The following is a 17934-nucleotide window of genomic DNA, read 5'->3' on the forward strand; positions in this document are numbered from 1 at the left end:
CTTTGCCTTGTCAAATAGAAAAAAAAATCGTCTCCATATTTTGTGATTGTACAGTGTTCACTAATATTATGTACAGTGGGTGGGGGAATTCTCAAATTCTTTACAATATTTAGGTGAGCAATATTATTTTGAACTTGCTAAACTATTTGACTGTGTACTGTTTAATGGAGTGGTGTGCCCTGCTGTAATGATCTGGGGGCGATTTCCAGTCAGCGCACACCAGGTGCGCTGAAGCAGAAGGAAATCACCACAATCACAGAGGCAGAGCACCCAGTACATATTTGTAGAGGAGAATTCCAACCAGCAGATGGAGCTGTGGAGTACAGAGGAATAAGTCCTCTGTACAGCCACAGATGCCAGATTGAAATTGCACGATTAAGCAAGACTGGGCAACAAAGTAGCAACTCAGAAGAAAGCAAAAACAGAGACAGACTATGTGAATGTCTACCAATCTAGTTGCCACCCAGCGACGGTAGACATATCACATCCGAACAGACCAGAGTGAGAAAGCTAATCGCAAGAGAGGCGATTGCTATCAGCAACACAAGACTGAGCAAAGACAGAGCATGAATTGAGTAAGGAAGACACAGCAAATAACTACAATCTGAACGCCAAGGAAAATAACAAATGAACTGGCTAAACGCGGTCACCGCACGTTATGCGCAACAGTGACAAGCGCGTTAATCGTACGGTCACCGCACATTAAGCGCAACAGTAACAAAACGTACCAACCCTGACTAAAACGGAGAACAAAGACAAACGGATAACGGGAACGCTTGCTAATCGGTTGTCTCACACCAGACAACAGCAAGCGTTCGTTCCAGACAAGACAGACTGAAGGAGTAACCAGTAGCACCCACAGCTAAGGTTATACTCCAAGATTCAGACAAGGGAGATCCACCGCCTCTAATGCTAGAGCAAATGCGATCTAGGAACAGGACAGGACGATTTACTATCTACACCGCAGGAGATAGTACAATCGCAAGAACAGGACAAGACAAAACAAGACTTAAGGTGGCCATACACTGGTCGATGTGCCATTAGATCGACCAGCTGACAGATCCCTATCTGATCGAATCTGATCAGAGAGGGATCGTATGGCTGCCTTTACTGCAAACAGATTGTGAATCGATTTCAGCCTGAAACCGATTCACCATCTGCTGAGCTGCTCCTGCCGCCTGTCCCCCCCCGTATACATTACCTGATGCTGGCTCCCGGGCATCTTCTCCGCATTGCACGGCTCTGTTCCGGCTCCATTACGGCGCTTCCTGTGTTACTCCGTGACCAGGAAGTTCAAATAGAGCGCCCTCTATTTGAACTTCCTGGTCACTGCAGTGACACAGGAAGCGCCGGGATGGATGGAGCCGGAACAGAGCCGTGCAGCGTGGAGAAGACGCCCGGGAGCCAGCCTCAGGTAATGTATACTTGATCGGATCGGCCGCCGCTAGCGACGCGCACTTTACCCGCGGGCGATCGAGGGTAATTTCCCGCACGGCGCGATCGACGGACCGATCCGATTTCGGGAGGAAATCGGATCGGCAGCTGCGTTTACCGCAAACGATTGGCAGCAGATTCGATCCCAGGATCGAATCTGCTGTCGAAACGGCCGGGAATCGAGCCAGTGTATGGCCTGCTTTAGGCAGTACAAATAATATACAACCTGACTGCACTAAGAGGAGTGCAAAATGCACTCCCCAAGAATTAACTACACTAGAACATTCTCAATAAGGTACAAAGAGGCTGAGGCTCTAAAGTCAGTCTTCACCAAACAAAACCTATGACGAGCAAGGAATTCTGGGAGGAAGTGACATTTATACTGGAAACCTTCAAAGGAAGTAGACAAGCAGATTGCAACATAAGTAGATGCAAATCAGTCAGCCTTGCAAACTGACAAAAAGGCCTCTTTTCCCTGGACTGAACTATGCAACCTGCATAGGAAACAAAACAGTCCAGGGAATCAAGGCCAGCAGAGCGGATTCTGACACCTGCCAAGACTTTACTTGTGAGATATCCAGACCGTCTGGGATGCCGTTTCATACCCAGTCAAGCTAGTAGCCAGTTAATAATTACCGTATTTTTCGGCATATAAGACGCACTTTTTCTTCCCCTAAACAGGGGGGAAAAGTGGGTGCATCTTATATGCCAAAGATACAAAAAAAATGGGTGCAGAGTGCGCACGTAAGCTCTTACCCATCCTGCCGCGCCGCTCCTTTCCCCCTTCTCTCCAGCTGCGATCCTCTTCTCCCTCTGGAAGTCAAGTTTGGTGAAGCTGCTGCCGCCGCTGGGTCCTCTGTTCCTCCTGTGATGAAAATAAAGATCGGTACATCAGCAGCATGTTACCGATAGTTTACGCGCATCCGCAATCCCCTTCCATGCACCTCATGGAAAGCCGCTCCCTGCCGCTACATGCTGGGTCCTTCTCGCTGGCCGCCTCCTTCCCCGTCTTCACTGCATGTGCGCCGCGCCATACATGACGTCACGCATGATCTGCTTTTTGAATCAGATCACAGTTAGTGGAAAAGTGCCCTTATAGATTCAATTAAAATCCATACTGATGACATCGCTGTTAAACAACCTTGTTATATGTACCTTATACAGTTTAAGTATATAACGACTGTAATATTGTACACTTTTTCATATGCAGTCGCCCCACCCATGTTGGATGGTGTCGACTTCTTTTGGCTAAATATGTACCGTTTTTACTGACTTTATAATAAAGGTTTTTTGAAACTAAAATCCATACTGATACTTTGAAAACACTGAGATTTTTCAGTCGATTTACTGTCCGATCATATTTTATGATCAATTTTCTTATCTTTTCTTATCAATTTCCATTTACTTCTATGAGAAATCAATCAGAAAAATGGTTGAAAATAAGATCGGACATGTCGTAAATTATCTATTGAACCATCTAGTCTGCTGAAAAAAAAGTATGGTGTATTCCCAGCATGAGATTACAGTTCCACTGGATCCCATGATCTGTATTTTGGGTAGATCTACACCTAAATTAAAATTTCCTGCTCAGAGGATGCTTAACTATTACCTCAGGGCAGATAGATGTTTAATTCATGCACATTGGCTGAGGTTGGGGCTGCCTGTCGTATGGGGCAATTATTGACGGTTCATTGGTTTTACAAAATGGAACAATTAACTGTGCCGACAGGCTCATATGCATAGCGCCACCCCTGCATGCCCACCACCGCCCCTCTCCCAGTGATGTACTCCCTGCTGGACAGAAAGTACGTTACTGAGATTCCTGGCTACCTGTCATATTTGAGTCGTTCCACGCATGCGCAACGCACTGCTGCCAGCAAATTTAAAATTTCTGCATTGCCCATTGACTTCCATGCATTCTGCCACCACTCAGTCTCCGCGGAAGTCCAACAGTAACGCACTGTTGACTTTGCAGTGGTTCGGCAGCCGATTGGAAACTTTGTGCACGATGCAACTGAGTAAGTCTACTAGGCACCGTAGACTTTCGTTGCTGTTGTGTTACCCTTTATGCAGAAAGGGTAACGCAACTAATGAAACTTGCCTAGTGTAAAAGGGGTCTAAGAGATAAACTTGATCACTTCAATAAGATTTGGGGTGGTATTCCCTTTCAGTTTTAATTTCTTACTATTTCACTGCCTGGGGTCGTAATTAAGCTTTCCTTTCAGAGCCAACCCAGCTAATCTACTTTCTCCTTTTTTTCTTCTACTCTATACTCCCTTTTCCATTCTTTTCTCCACTGAACTCCACTGAAAATAATGTAATTTAAAAAAGTGCTTAATTTATTTTTTTTACAATAATTATGTATAAATGATTTAGTCAGTGTTTGCCCATTGTAAAATCTTTCCCTGATTTACATTCTGACATTTTATCACATGTTGACATTTTTACTGCTGGCAAATGTCAGTGGAAGGAGATGCTGCTTGCTTTTTTGGCAGTTGAAAACAGCTGTAAACAGCTGTTATTTCCCACAATGGGCTCTATTCACAATCACACATGCGGTAAAAGATTTTTGACCGCTATGTTACCGCCAGTGGTAATTTCCACATTTGTTTTCCACATTCACTCAAATTTTCCGCATGTTTCCCGCATGGGGGAACAATTCGTAAAAAAATTGGGGAAACATGAGTAATTACATAGTAAGCATGCGGAAACCATGCGTAAAAAAGTGGCATAAAAAAAAACTTGTTAAAAAAAAATATTAACTACTTCAGCCTACATTGTTGAAAATCGTATGCATCCGAGCAACGTTCACCTCCCATTCATTCACCAATAACTTTATCGCTACTTATCACACTTGATCTATATCTTGTTTTTTCTGCCACTAATTAGGCTTTCTTTGGGTAGTACATTTTGCTAAGAATTATTTTTTTCTAAATCCATTTTAACTGGAAGATTAAAGCGGAATATAAACCTGCATTTCAACTTTGCTCTAAAACATTATTTACAGCATATTACTAGACCAGCATTGGAAGGGTTACACACAGAGCTTTAAAGTTCCGTGGACGCATCCGCAGACGCATCCGAAGTTTACATAGATACATTTAAGTAAACACAATGTAACAAGTGGTGAATGTTACACACTCTCTGGCTGTCCTCCAGCTCCTGCACAGTCAGAGAGTGTGTGTCACATTCCACACTTGTTACATTGTGTTTACTTAAATGTATCTATCTAAACTTCGGATGCGTCTGCATTTCTATCCACGGAACTTCAAAGCTCTGTGTGTAAATAATGTTTTAGAGCAAAGTTGAAATGCAGGGTTATATTCCGCTTTAAGAAAGAAATGGAAAAAATTCATTATTTCTCAGTTTTTGACCATTATAGTTTAAAATTAATACATGCTACCGTAATTAAAACTCATGTATTTTATTTGCCCATTTGTCCCGGTTATTACACCGTTTAAATTATGTCCCTATCACAATGTATGGCGGCCGATATTTTATTTAGAATTAAAGGTGCATTTTTTCAAGTTGCGTCCATCACTATTTACAAGCTTATAATTTTAAAAAATATAATAAGATCTCTCTCTTGACATGTGTATTTAAAAAGTTCAGACCCTTAGGTAACTATTTATGTTTTTTTTTTTGTTTTTTTTTTTAATTGTAATTTTTTTTATTAAAAAATATATTTGGGTAATTTTTGGTGTGTGTGTGTGTGGGGGGGGGGGGGGGGGACAGGTAATTTTAATTGTAAAATAATGTAATGTAAAAAATGTATGTGGTTGTAGTTTACTATTTGGCCACAAGATGGCCACAGTCAGTCCGGGAGCATACAATCACGCTACCAGGAACTAAAAGGAGGCTGTGAAACTTTTTTGTTGTGCAGAAATACCACGCTCTCTGATTAGAGAGCGTCGGTTTTTCTGCAGGGGTCTTAGATCGGTGGATTGGAATTATATTCCCATTCATTAATCAACGGGGGGGGGGGGGGGGTAACGGCAGGCAGCGGCAGCTGCACAGTCTAAGTGGTTAAAGTCCAGCAAACTCAAGCTCAAAGCTCCAAACTACATTTAAGTCAATGGGAAGCAAAATATATCAACAAGTACTAGTAGGTGATATAAAATCGGTAGTTAAGTCAGAAATAATGCTCCCCTTTTTGTTTGTGAATTTTAATTTTTTGCAGGAATTACCAACTTTTGCAAACTTTTATGTCACTTTTTACGCATGCGGGTAAATAATGCGTACAATTTTACACATGTGGTAAATGATCATGGGTAAAATTTTGAAAATGTCAAGATGGTCTTATTTCAGTGCATTTCCGCATGCAGAAAATGATTGCGAATAGAGCCCAATGCAACAAGGCTCCCACAGTGTGATGTGGCTGGAAAATGTTTGCATAAGTCTGATTTATAGAATATTGTTTCATTTAAGGCACTTGGATATCATAGATATGACTTATGTAATAAGTTCGGTAATTTATTTTTTTGTGTTTTAGTTTCATCTATCATATGCTGACAAAGAGCTTATAGAACGAGAACCCAGGGGGGAAACCCAGCAAGATGTTCTTAGAAGACTGGCGAAGGACCTTCCTGTCTACACCAGGACTATGTCAGGAGGTAATGAAGGTTCACTTCATCTCACAGTTCCAGTTCCGTCCATGAAGAGAAGATCAAATGATTTCAACAATGCTCTATATTTAGCATTCTGCCATTTCCTCCAGTCATCAAGCCATCGGTGAATGACTAAATCTAAACAAACTGTATGTCATTAGATGTAGAAAAAAATCCTATAAAACCAAGAACATTGGTTTTGGTTGCAAGTTTGACTTGTGTGACCTTTGTTACAACACCAGCGAACAGCAGCAATTTGCCAGTGCAGTGGGCAAAAAGTCATATTGACCAACTTTAAGGATTATTATTATTATTATTATTATTTAGTATTTATATAGCACGGACATATTACGCAGCGCTGTACAGTGTATATATATATTGTCACTAACTGTCCCTCAAAGGAGCTCACAATCTAATCCCTACCATTGCCATATGTCTATATTATGTGGATTCTCCATTTGCTAATTTTACACCACAACACGCTGCTTCTACCCATACGTTTAGCAATTTGCCATACTTTTTTAAATGGCATAATCTTGAAAAATAGGTAAAAACACCTAAGTGTGGAGTGATTACCTCAGGGACAGCTTAATGATTAATTCCACCATTATCCTCACTGTCTGAACTCTATATGTCCTCCACCTTTCCTTCCCTTCCTTTTCCTTTCCCTTCCTCTCATTTGACTGTTGCAAAGAAAGTGTAAGGTAGATCCATATAATAAGTGAAGCCAGTTGAATCAGGAAGCAAAGATTTGTCTGTGCTACTCCATGTAGTGCAGACTGTGTGGCAACCTGGGGAAAGAATTAGTTCTTCAATCTTCCCTGCATACTGCCAGTGTTTTGAGGAGATAAGACTGAAATCAGGGATACAACAGGTCATATTTATGACTGCTCAGTTGATTAATTTTAAGAGTATGCTTTGTTAGGTGGGTCACATGGCATTGAAGTGTCAATCGGAGAGTAGAAATTTATGGACTACAAAACGATCACTCCAATTATCGACCTACAGCCTAGTGCAACTCTAATTTTCTTTGGTTCCCAGTTGATTTTGCATTTGATCAAATTGATAGTCTGCATGTAATTGATCAGTACTGGACTATTATGGACTTTATGACTGTGGAATTTTTGAAACCTCGTGTATTGGAATAGATGATGGCTTAAATGTAGCAGTTGATGAGAAAGCAATTGTACATCCTAACCTGATCAACACTTTTATAGGATCTATACTTCTGTATAGATCCTATAAAAGTGTATATATAGTTAAGGCTCGTACATACACTCGGTCACCATCGCTATAAAACGAGAGATCCTAGATGATTAGTGATGGCACGATGACAGTCTGCTGGTCGGATTGTTAGTGGAAGCCCAAAAAAATGAGTATCCAGAAGTGCAAAATTTGCCATACGTGAGTACCATGAATGGAGTGATGGTTTGTCATTGATCAGTACGACTAACACCATTTATCATCCGAATAGATCTGCCAGGACGTATCGGTCTATATGAATGGTAATCATTGTCTTTTACTGTTGTTGGGACACTTACACCCTGTTCCCCAATTGGCTGCAAATTGTAACTTTAAAGTACCCCTGAAAGGCGTTTTGAACAATATGCTTTTTATATCATTTGATTTCTGATGACAGACTGTATATCACAGCACCGTCCTCCTCCCCTTCCAGCTCCCCCTCTGTCCCCCGATCTACTTAGTCTTTGATTATGAGTAGGGAGGAAATGTCAGTTTTTCCTCCTCTCTACCCATCCCTATTCCCCCCCCTCCTCCGCCGTACTCATAGCATATAGTTCCTTATAGGTGTACTGCACACATGGGAGCTGCGCTGGGTGTGGGCTTGTGGTAATTGAGGTCAGAATGATAGTGTACTAATATACACTATCGTTCTGACTTCATTTACCACAAGCCCGCATACAGCGCAGCTCCATGCATGATGCTGTGTGCAGTACACATATGGGAAACTATAAGCTACGAGTGCAGGGGGCGGAACTAAGGACGAACATAGAGGAGGAAGAACTGACACTTCCTCCCCACCCATAATCGACATTGTGCTCAGTCGAATATTACAGCTGAGCAGAACTGGGGATGCAAGGCGCTGGAGAGGGAGGAGTGTGCTGGGACATATGTCACAGCACCAGAAATAAAACCATATAAAAAGTATACTATTCACAACCCAGTTCAAGGGTACTTTAAACCAGCAGTGTATGCCAGTAACGATATAACACTCATAGCTGGCAATCTATTACTCCATTCAAGCAAGTACTGCTGATCCAGCATTGATCGCCTGTAAGCAAAATAAGATTGCCTTTTTATAAATGTATATAAAAAATGTGGTGATCATATCTGAAAATGTGGTGAACAAAAATAAATGTTCTATCACTTTATTATAAATAGGCCCTATAATATGCTATACATTCTAAGTTTGTCTTCTCGTTACCAAATCTCTTGCTGTAATAAAACATTGCTAATGCATTTGGCAGAACAAAGCGGGAAATCTAAGATCCAGTAGAATGACAGCATCCCGTTTAAACTTTGATATCGTTAGACTGAATTTACTGCCAAGATGAACATTAACTTCCAACTCTTTTGTGCGCAGCCATCAGATACTGTGACAGATGCCAGCTCGTGAAGCCGGACCGCTGTCATCACTGCTCTGTTTGTGATAAGTATGAACCCATTTTCCCTGTGATCATTTGTACAAGATTAGACGTCAGAGAGATGGTGGCAGGAATCTCAGCGCTGTCACTGTCTGCCTTTCTAAATGATGTTCTTGTTTCAGCTGGTAGGCCCACTGACAGCGCTGCTCTATGCTGATGTTGATGTTCTTGAGCTGAATGGAAGCCAAAGTCCCATTATTAGCCACAATGAATAATTGGGTTGTGTAGGAGAGAAAATCTATACCTGGCACAAGCTGAAGGGTGCTTCAGACAACCCAGATGACTCTTTGTGGGAACGGCGCTCATGTCTAAAAATAGGCATCATTAATTCACTATGTTATGAGCGTTTTGAACTCATAGTTGATCCCATTTGTCTGTTTATCTAAATCTACTAAAATTAACAATCATGTATGGAACAACTACACCAGAGGCCCCAGACACAATAATATGGATACACAAAACAGTAATATGGAATGTAAGGGTGGTTTACTCTCCAGGCTGTAACAATAGGGGAGCAGCCCCTGTAATTATATGGGGTCCAGAGCCATGGGGGGGGGGGTTGGGGGTGGATCAACTACTAACCTACCTTCCTGCTGCTACTACAGTATATCTTCCATATCAGGTGTTTTAGTCGATACACTTTTTATGGTTGTGAAGATCATCATGGCTGCACCTTGATGACCCATGCAAGACAGGCTGTAAATGTCACCAAGAGTCACCAAGAGAAGGGGTGTGAACATTTGGAAGCCCTATTTGGGAAGTCCCATGATTTGTAGTTATGGGCCTGTAGCACTCAAATTTTTCTTGGTTTCCATTGTACTATTTTTAGTCTATTTGTTTTGCATTCTGCCTCTGCTTTAGTTGTTATACTGCACTCTGGTTGGAGAAATGGGATCTAATGTTTTTTCTTTTCATCCTTTGGAGACATAGTGACCACAGTAGTGGCATCCCCCCACTCAGTGGCGTAGCTAGAGCTTATGGGGTCTCAAAGAAAAACTTTCATGGGGCCATCAGATGTAGGCACTCTTCAGCAATGGCATCTGCCCCTAACCTATGGATATGAGTCAATTGACCAGTTTATATTCTCATGCAGTCTACATTGCATAAAGCCTGTGGACACTGAAACAAAAGTCAGAGGGTTGAGGAACACAAGAAAGTTAAGAGTAAGTATATCAAGTACCACCTAGACCCCCTCTGTTCCTGGGCCCCATAGCAACTGTTATGGCTGCTATGGCTATTTCTACGCCCCTGCTTCTGAGGGAGGACGAGTATATCCTCTAAGGCTCTATCAGTGGTTGCCTGACTGGCGACCCAACACTAGGAGTAGATTTACCACTTTCTCTGAATTCCTCATATTTCAGGAAGTGCTATCATGTTGAGCTCTTGATTGTTATTATTTCTGTTTATATGTTTTCTTATATTCAGCACACAATCCTGTGCAGAGCAGAGAAAATATATCATGCACTATGATGTTTTAAAATTTTGGGAGGCTGATTTATTGACAGGTACAATGAAAACTGGAGAAGAGAGGGAACAGTTTCCTAGCGCAACCAGTGATAAACCTTCCTTCAGCTGAAAAGCCTGATTGATTGCTCTGTACAACTGAAGGTGTACATACACTTTACAGTAGCCGTAGGCATTGAAATATGTTAAAACATATCAACCCGTTTGGCTGTTGATGACCACAGAAAGCAATTCCTACCACATCAAACAAGTGGCTGCTCTCTGCAGATAACTTGATGGGTGTGGCACATAGGGCTTTGTACAATAATCATGTGCGTATTGCGTTATAGAAAATAATGGCTGATGAGTAATAGACTTGATCTTAACAACAGAGGCGCCAAGTAGAGTAAAGGTGCCCATACACTCGTCAGATTGGCAGCAGACAGATAAGAAATGCATCTGATGATCTATCTGATGCGTTTTTAGAACATTTTTTACCAGGATAGAATTCCAATAGATTTCAGTTTGAAATCTGTTGAAATTCGATCTGATGGCATTTTTTTGCCATCAGATTTCCATTAAGGCCAATGCAAACTGATAAGCAATCACATCAGATCGACCTAAATTTTCCACCCTGCTAGTTCGATGGAAATCCATCGAAATCGATCGAAATCGGCCGTCGATCGGTCGATTGGCCAACCGATTTGCGATCGATCGATCGATCGATCGATCGCGATCGATCGGTCGGCCAGAAAATCGGCTGAGTGTATGGGCTGCTTAAAATTAGTTAAAATTGTTAAAAAGGGGGAAGTGGGTGGACTCACCTCCCTTCTGAAAAAATGGCCAGACAACAGGCAGGTTACTTCAAGTTTAAAGTAACATTTATTATGAGCTCCAAAAGTGCAACGCGTTTCACGGGTAACAGTCCCGCTTCTTCAGGCAAACAATTTTTGGAGGGAGCAAAGTCGGGTCAAGAGCCAGATATAGCGCCTCTGTCATATATATCTGGCTCTTGACCCGACTTTGCGTTTTAAACGGAATCCCCCTCCCCTATGTTTACCTCCGAGATGGTGACAAATATTGTCGCTAATCTCGGGGGGCCATAGCGTGGCGGTAGGGGAGGCAGAGAGCGGCGGTGTGGGGACACAGAAGCATGTCATGAGGCAAGGAACACACCTCTGTGTCCCATCTGCCCCCCATGGAACCTCCTCGGGTTCTCTATAAGCTGGTAGTAGATTGTAATGTTAGTGACTAGGTCTTCTCAATGGCAGGACAACTGAAACAACTGTTAGTGTGCCAATGGACAGTAATAAATAAAAAAAGTTACAAACTTACCTCAATAGGGGGCAGCCCTTGGATGCTCCAAAAGTTGCCCGATCCTACACGCCCCTCCACTGCCAGCCAGGACCTTCTTCATCTTTGCAGTCGTGCTCCCCTGTGTATGAGTGAGACCATGCTGCTCAGGCTCCAGTGCATTTGCGCCTGCACAGTAGCCTGGAGTCTCTCCGTGCTACTGCATAGGCCATCCGGGTGCCTGCGCAATGTGGTCATGCTTGTTTACGGAGGGAAACGCAGCAGCAAGTATTAATTGTCAAAGATTGTTTGGAAGGTGACAGCACAGGAGGGGCGTAGGAAGACTGGAGAAGCCTCTGGACCTTCCAGAGGCTTCCCCCCTACTGTGGTAAGTATCTAACTTTTCTCTTTAACTGACTTTAGGTATGTTTTAAACAATCATGAAGGCCTGGCTTGTGCCTTCTAAACTTTAAGCCACTGACCCAGAATTAGGATGCAGATTAGGTAGTCAGAATAAAAGTTGGACCACACTAACCAGATAATTATTTGGGGTTGGTTCAGGCATTAATAAAGTCAGAAAGATCAGCAGCAACTGGCATTGTTTAAAGGACACCTGAAGTGAGAGGAATATGGAGGCTGCCATATTTATTCACATGTAAGCAATACCAGTTGCCTGGCAGTCCGGCTGATACTCTACCACTAATACCCTGAATAAGCATGCAGCAGATGACGCGTTTCTGATATTTTTGACAAATTCTGGTGTTATTCAGACACTCCTGCAGCCAAATAGATCAGCAGGGCTGCCAGGCAACAGGTATTGTTTAAAATAAAATAAATATGGCAGCCTCCACATACTTCTCGCTTCAGGTTCCGTTTAAATCAGAATAAAATAAATATGGCAGCCCCCACATCCCTCTCAGTGTGGGATCACTTTTAAACATCTTCATTGTAGTAAATTTAAGTCCTGAGTTGTGTGTTGCCACTGATGCTAATGGTTTACTTTTCATTTGTTTGTCTTTTTCAGCTTGGCAGTGGGTGGGCAGCTTGAGCCAGGATTAGGTTGAATTATAGCCTTTCACGGACTGAGTGTTCCGGCTTATTGTGAATCTCAACAGCTGTCAATTATGGGGAAATCACAAAAGCCTACACATATGATGTTTTTCTGCTAACTGTCAGACTCTCTACTGCTGTGTACTGCCCAGGTGTTTATCCAGGTTGTTTAACACCACCTGTGCCATCCTGTACTGGGGTACTGCAACTAGCCAGAACATTTTATTAAAGCCTAATTGTTTAGACAAGACCCATAACATTTATATCACTCCTAGCAGACTCAAAGCGCTTCAGTGCTGCAGCCACTTATGGCACGCTCTACGAGCGATCAGGATCATTAGGGACACATATGCAAAAATGGCGCCGGGAAATTTTGGAACAGGGTGAAGCTGAAAAACAGCTCACCCTGCAATTGCAAAAGTGCCGGCAGCGTTAATTACTATTCGGCCTCCAGGCTGTCCTGGACTCTGAGGTAAGATATAATTTGGCTGCCAGTTTTAAGTAATTTGGGCTCCGTCCTTTGACAGCAGCCAAATTACTGTCAGAGCACCGCTATAGCCATAATTCACATCATGGCCTATGGTGGCACACATGGTACGCTCAAATTTCCTTTTTGCCGTTTTCCGCAGTTTCGCATTAGGGAGCCTTGCCCTAAGACTCCTTACTGTTTTATGTACTGGCATGAGCCAGGATTTGAACTCTTGTCAACCAACCGAGTACACGATCCAGATTTACTGGTACCACATCAGTAAACCAATGAATACTGTGAGAAATAGTTAAGCTATACCAGTATTTGTATGTCACAATACTATTAAAAGATACAGCCATGATGCAAAATGTGGCGATTGCTACATCAAATCTTTGTATCATTATTATTAGTAATAGTAGTGGTATGACTAGTTTGCTGTTGCTATTTTGCTGTTAGTGTTGTCAAGAAGATAAAATTGTTAGCGAAAAGGCATTTAATATTTGAAAGTTTTTCTTTATTTATTTTAGGTGTATTTTGAAAATGGACCATCATTGCCCTTGGTATGTATTAACTCCAATGCTTTAACTGTTGGCATTTTGATATCGACTTTACCCATATTAACCCCAGGGCCTTAAAGAATATGCAAGGTGAAAATAAACTGATGAGAAAAACTATTGCATCTACCCTCCGTTTCCTAAAATTATTTTTTTAGATATCCCACAGTTTTATTGTACAGTACATTTAAATCTAGTTTTTAAGTTTTTACATTTTCATTGTCTCTGCTCAATGACACCTTTGTATGTCAGTGCTCAAATCTATGAATTACTGACCCTTTTTATCTCTTCCCTGCTCTCAGAAGCCATTTAATGACAGGAAAGTGTTTTAGGGCTATAATTATTTATCAGTGAGGGTTATGTTATAGTCTGATCCAGTCCGACCCGGGTAGAAACTGTCACTTGCATACCTTATGTTTAACTTTTTCAGGTAGAGAAAGAAAAAAAGAAACACAGCCTAGTTATTTGTGTGCTTGACACTGTATATACAGATTTCTATCTCATCATGTAACATGTCACCTTGGTTGTCCTTTAAACGCCTTAAAGAAACTCTGTAACAAACTTTTCAGCCTTAGTTCTTCTATCCTATAAGTTCCTATGCCTGTTCTGGCTTACTGCAGCCTTTCCTAATTGCACTGTCTCTGTAATAAATCTTATCTCCTTTCCTCTGTCGTGTCTGTCGGGCTAAGGCTTGAATGTGTGGAATGTGCAGGGCTGCTTGTGATTGGATAGAAGCGATACACACCCTCTGCAGGCCCCCTGCACACTCTGTATGACTCACGCACTCTGTTTATGTGAGCCTATCACAAGCTGGTTAGTTTGTTTGTAAACACTGCCTAAAACTGTTAATTACAAGCCAGGATTGCAGCAGAGAGTGGCAGAAACAGCACAGAGGGGCACAGGAGAAAATAAGGAATAGAATGGTATGCTTTTTAGTGTAAGAATATTAGAGTACAGATTCTCTTTAAAATTCAAAAGGTGGTAGGCAAGGCTCTGCGGTACACAATAGCTATGGAAATGGATCCTCCACCCAGCGGATGCTGACAGAATCGATGGAAGACTATAAGAATGGATAGTGTTGTATATGTATGGTTGCTGTATACGTTTCTGAACTTTACTCGCCTGTCTTCTGTCACCGTCAGGTCCACTGCTGCACAGGTCTACTGCAGGAGACATGTATTGGTATACAGATCGGAGCCCTGGTAGAAACATGGGGTTTCCTATTGGATTACAACAGACCAATGGATATCCGTTCTTAAAGAAGGGAGTATTCCTATTGGTCTGTTGCAATCTAATGGGGAGCCCTATAAAGCCTCCAGCAGCGATCAGAGCCCACTAATAGAAAGCTCTGTTGGTGGGCATTCATTTGTGTGCACCCTTGTGTGGCTCTGCAGCAAGCCATTAAAGCTGCAGAGCCCTAATTTGAAAAAAAAAATAGCCTGGTCACTGGGAGGCGTACGAGAGGAATCGGCGTGGAGGACTTGGGCCGACTTCTGACAGCGCCGAAGTTACTCCCTGTGCGCTGTATTCACTGTGTTCAGGGGGGGGGGGGGGGGGGTTGAGGGGTGGTCAGGGGGTTAAAGCCTGTGGTCCTTAAGTGGTTAAGTATTAATATGCCATTTATTTAACTTGCAAATGGTAAGGTCTAGGACCCAAAGAGCGACCCTTCAGCGCAGCGCTTGCCAATTGCGGGTGTTCGGCAAAGCACTGCAACAGTGGTGCAGCATTGCAATCGCATGGCGATCGCATATCGCTGCCAGCAGCATTTTGGCCATCACGTCAGAAAGCGCTGTGAAATTGTGGCACATACGCAATTTGGCAAATCAGCAATTTGCGGTGTTCCTGCAAAGCGCATCTAGTGGGTCCCAGATCTATAAGGGCCCGTTTCCACTATCGCGGGAACGGCTGCGAATCCGCAGAGTTTCCCCGCAGGCAAATCGCGCGGGGAAACTCTGCCATAGGGGATAACGGCGCCGCCGGCCGAATCGCTTGCAGTAGCGATTCGGCCGGAACCCCCTACAGAATTTGCGGCGGAGGCTGCGATTCCCATAGCCGTGCATCGCCTGCGATCCCGCCCACCCGCTCAGTGCCGGCATGCATCTACGAGACGCACACCGCACTAGTGGAAACGAGCCCTAAGCATAATCATATGTTGCCTTTTTCTACCTGATTGTAGTTGTTCTTTTTGTAACTAAACAAATTGTAAGCTTGTGACAATTATCTGTTGACTGCACTGGGGTGATGCTCAAAACAGTGAAAGGCAGCCAAATCAGATGTGGAGCAGCTGCCCAAAGCAACCAATCACATTTCAGCCTCTAATGGAATAAGAATTTTAATTAGTTGCTCTGGGCAGCTGCTATATTTTTGCTCTAGTTTATTTTGCACATATTTGTAAGTCAGCCTCACTGATTGCGCTTTTCACGCATTAGTCTATCTTATTATCCCGGACATCTTAAGATATATTGCAGGCAGCAGAAGGTGAACTTGCGTGAAATTTCGAGTGAAGTGCCTATGGAATGCGAATGCTGCAGATACAAAATTATGTACAGAGACATTGAGAAAATGAGCATGAATACAAAGTGCTTTTTATGCCTCCTGTAAATCAGATGAACACTCTGCTGCTGTTTGAGTCATAAGGCAGATGATGCCCTTGAGCTTGAGACACATAGACAATGAGACAAGCTTATATATCACTGCACAATCAGCTGACACGCTAGTTATAGTCAAGTGTAAATAAATAAGTGCTTAAACAATCTACTTTATTGGGTGATTAACAACAGTGTGGTCAATTGAAAGTTGATCGACTATGACCCACACACTGAAACCGAGATCCTAAGTTATCCTCCTTCACTAATTGAGCTGAACGATGTTGTGCCTCTATGCTCTGCAACCAAAAATCGATTCTGCATCAATCTAAACAATGTAAACAGTAGCCGATTCCTTCATGATCGGCGGATATTTTCCATCCTGCCCGATCAAGTAAATTGGTTAAAGAGAACCTGTACTGAGTAAAAATATTTAAAATAAACACACGAGGTAACTTCAAATGAACATTACATAGTTACCTCGCCATCAGTTCCTCTCAGAAGCTCACCATTTTTTTTCTGACAGTGATCCCTTCCATTTCTGACAATATTTTGTCAGATCTGAAATATATCAGTTGCTGTCAGTAAAATATCAGTTGCTGTCAGTTATAGCTGAGAGGAAAACTGATGTACCAGGTAATGTCCATGTTTCCCTATGGCTCAAGTTGGTGATGTTACAGTTTAACTGTGTGCTGACCAGAAAGCTGTCATGGGTAATGGCCATTTTCAAAATGGAGGACGGAAAATTCCCTTGATCACAGTGGACAAACACTATGCGGGACAGGAGAAAGACACTGAGGAGTAGACTACATGGAAGGTAAGTATGACTTGTGTATGTTTATTTTGACTTTTAATTTTCAGTTCAGGTTTTCTTTAATTCAACTAGATATTGGCCAATTTCCTTCGATTGAGCAGAATGGAATGTATTCTTCTTCCTTGATTTGATAAAATAATTGAATCGATTGGTTGAATCAAGTAATTTATGGGCAACATTATAGTCTCAACTAAATACAAAACTGGCAAATGCTAATAGTCAGGATGATAAGTGAATTTAAAGTGTAGAGAAACAAAGTGCTGGGGAAAATGCCTGTCATGTGCCAAATGTGCAGCGCAGCTTGCTTCCTCTCCTCACAATCCGGTGTGATCACGTGTCACCCAAAGCAGGAAGATCAATACCCATAAAAAGGTGGACTTTGTAGTCCACAGGAAAAAGGTACTAGACTTTAGCTTCTCTAGCGGGAATTAATAAACTGGTACAAAAATCCCTCCAAAACCTACGTTTCTCAGATTCCCCGTTGTCTTCTTGTGTTCTGATACCCTCCAGTGTGCCGCTGCCCCCTCAGAAAGGCCCGCGACCAGATCTCTGGTCGGGGATACTGCGCATGTGTGTTTCCACCAACACTCCTCTTGGATAGCTCTCACAAAGACTCACAACTCACAAAGACTTAAGCTGTGCATACACAGAACTCTTCCGGCAACAGTAGTCTGAGTCTAGTCTGACCTTGCCTTAGCTAAAGCTGAAGGTAAATACTCCATTCTCCTCCTCCTTGACCTGTCAGCAGCTTTTGACACAGTAGATCATCCCCTACTCCTCCAGTCCCTCCAGTCCTTGGGCATTCACGATCTCGCCCTGTCCTGGCTTTCATCCTACCTCTCCAACCGCTCCTTCACGGCCACCTTCAATGAGTCCTCGTCCACCCCCAACCACCTCTCGGTGGGAGTCCCCCAAGGTTCGGTCCTTGGCCCCCTACTGTTCACCCTATACACATCCTCCATTGGCAAGGTTATCTCCTCCATGGGTTTTAACTATCATCTGTATGCAGATGACACCCAGAT

At 42.6% G+C, this 17934-nt stretch overlaps 1 protein-coding gene across 3 annotated transcripts in view; it reads left to right on the forward strand.

The window, feature by feature from the left end:
- Nucleotides 1-17934, forward strand: part of ZDHHC2 (zinc finger DHHC-type palmitoyltransferase 2) — a 127181-nt gene that overhangs the window by 65442 nt on the left and 43805 nt on the right. For all 3 annotated transcript variants that reach the window (XM_068278621.1, XM_068278624.1, XM_068278622.1), the window contains exons 4-6: nt 5927-6047; nt 8644-8713; nt 13487-13519. In XM_068278621.1, the coding sequence (XP_068134722.1) occupies nt 5927-6047; nt 8644-8713; nt 13487-13519 (224 nt within the window). The remainder of the gene's footprint in view (nt 1-5926; nt 6048-8643; nt 8714-13486; nt 13520-17934) is intronic.

The sequence above is a fragment of the Hyperolius riggenbachi genome, chromosome 1, assembly GCF_040937935.1.
Source record: "Hyperolius riggenbachi isolate aHypRig1 chromosome 1, aHypRig1.pri, whole genome shotgun sequence".
Lineage (NCBI taxonomy): Eukaryota > Metazoa > Chordata > Amphibia > Anura > Hyperoliidae > Hyperolius > Hyperolius riggenbachi.